The 2,060-nt window shown below is 46.7% G+C and overlaps 1 protein-coding gene across 1 annotated transcript; it reads left to right on the top strand.

The window, feature by feature from the left end:
* Positions 1-839: 839 nt before the first annotated feature.
* TEOVI_000570700 (Trypanosome variant surface glycoprotein (A-type), putative) lies at positions 840-1,850 on the top strand (the record flags this gene model as incomplete). Its single annotated transcript, XM_067220232.1, has 1 exon — positions 840-1,850. One exon carries the CDS (start codon positions 840-842, stop codon positions 1,848-1,850), a length of 1,011 nt encoding a protein of 336 aa, XP_067076333.1.
* Positions 1,851-2,060: the final 210 nt, after the last annotated feature.

Below are 2,060 nucleotides of genomic sequence, written 5' to 3'. Positions count from 1 at the left end.
GTATGTCTAAATGCAGAATTTAGAAGAAGAAGGTTGTTAACAAATAAAAAGAAAGCAATAAGTTAGAGGACGCAAGTTTTTCTCGAAACTTGCGCTTTTAGAGCAGTAATAATTCTCATTAAACAAGGTTTTGCATTATTAGATACGACGTTTCAATGTCAAACTGCACTTAAAGGAAGCTTAGCACATAAATCAATTGCAGAAGCGTACTTTCGACATCCAATTATTTCCAGAAAACAGTAAAACGTTTTTTGGTGTGTCGCGACAGCTACAAGAAAAACTTTACTAGGAAGCAGCGTGTTAAATCTCTTCTCGATACAGCAAACGACTTCTTTCGATTCAAAATAAGAAAAAAATACCTCAAAGCAGGCATTTTCCTTGACCACTAAACAGCGTAGCAGCAAAATAATTAGAACGTTCTTCTTATCACCAACTGTAGCGCGGCAAGAAGAACGAAGCGGCTTGGCATTTTACATTTTTTTCGCATAAAACAGGCTGTATGGCGGACTAAAAGCGTCAGCAGACGAGTGTTCTTAATCGGAACAGAAAACGAACCTGGTGAAGCGAAGGCATAACTTGTGCCCAAAGCTCCAACAAGGCCGTAAGCAATCCGAACAAGTACAACCATGTCAATAAACCCTACATTTCATAAAAGAGGCCAGCGCGTCAGAAGCTAAGCAGCAACCTCCACAAACAAAGCCGGATGACGCAAGGCACGGATACCGTACTTAACATTCACCCCCAACATTCACCTCCAACATAAGCAGCAAAAGACTAGAAGCAACCAACACATATACCAAAGAGAAACGGAGTTTCAACAAAAACGAATACGCTCGCGAATGGATTGCCAGAACCGCGCAGCAATAGCGCTGGTACAGTGGAAAACAGAGACACAAACGGCAGTGACGTTGCTCTACGTGGCCGTGACGGCCAGCGCAAGCTATGAAGCCCTCGAATACACAACTTGGTCAACTCACTGCAGTCTAGCGGCGACCCTGAGGAAGGTATCTGGAGGAGTGTTGGCAAAACTGGAAAGTCAAGTTAGCTATCGCAACAAACTGGAAGAAATGGAGGCAAAGCTACGAATCTACGGACTAAAAGGAGCAACGGCCGAAGAGCAAACTACAGTAGAGCTGCTGGCCGAAACGGCGGCGCTCATGCGAATGGCTAGCCTCAAAGAAGAAAAAAGCAATATGCAAACCGCGCTTACAGCCGTGGGCTTTGCAAGCGAAGGAGCGGCTGCGATCAGCAGCTACCTCATGACGATCGGTTCGCTAGCCCACAGCACCCAAACGTACTGCCTAAGCGACACAGGAAAAACTCGAGACGGAAAAACTAAGCTATCAGCGGCCGGCTGTCGGCATGCCCAAGCAGCAGACTACTCATCAGGCCCAGGGCCGGAACACGGCGAAGTAGGGAACGACGGATTCACAAAAGTAACTGGCAAGCCAGACGGGCCAAACACGGGACAAAGCGACAAATGCGGCTTATTCACACATGCAAGTAGCCCAGAATCAACGGGCGGCATTTACATCACATCGGCCTCATCCACTCCATCATTCGGCTACGGCATGCTCAAAATAAAAACGGCAGACCAGAGCATGGGTCTGCAGCTGTCAGACATAAAAGGCAAAAACGAGACCGAAGACCATAAATTCTGGGCCAGCTGCCACGAAGCGGTTAAGACAGCACAACTAATGGAAACACAGACAGAAGTAACGGTTGACGCGGCGCCCCTAGCTGTTCTAGCAGAATCGACAGAAATGCAAAGCATACTGACAGTAAACGGCGCGGCAGAGAAACACAACCAACCAGAGGAGCGAGCGGCCGACTTAAACAACGCAAAATAAACTTATTTCGGAGACAGCAACAGCAAGCTAGGGCCGCTTTGGACTAAAATCAAAGGACAGAATATAGTTGACCTGGCTGCGGCCAAAGACGGAGCGAAAGAGTTAGGAACGGTCACAGACGCAGCCGAGCTACAAAAACTTTTAAGTTATTATTACACGGACAGGAAAGAAAAGCAAAAAAAAGCGCAGCAGATAGAAAAGCTAGAAACA

Source organism: Trypanosoma equiperdum (genome assembly GCF_001457755.1).
Source record: "Trypanosoma equiperdum strain OVI genome assembly, contig: ctg_1089, whole genome shotgun sequence".
Taxonomy (NCBI): Eukaryota; Euglenozoa; class Kinetoplastea; order Trypanosomatida; family Trypanosomatidae; genus Trypanosoma; species Trypanosoma equiperdum.
This window is presented reverse-complemented; position numbering and strand designations above follow the sequence as displayed.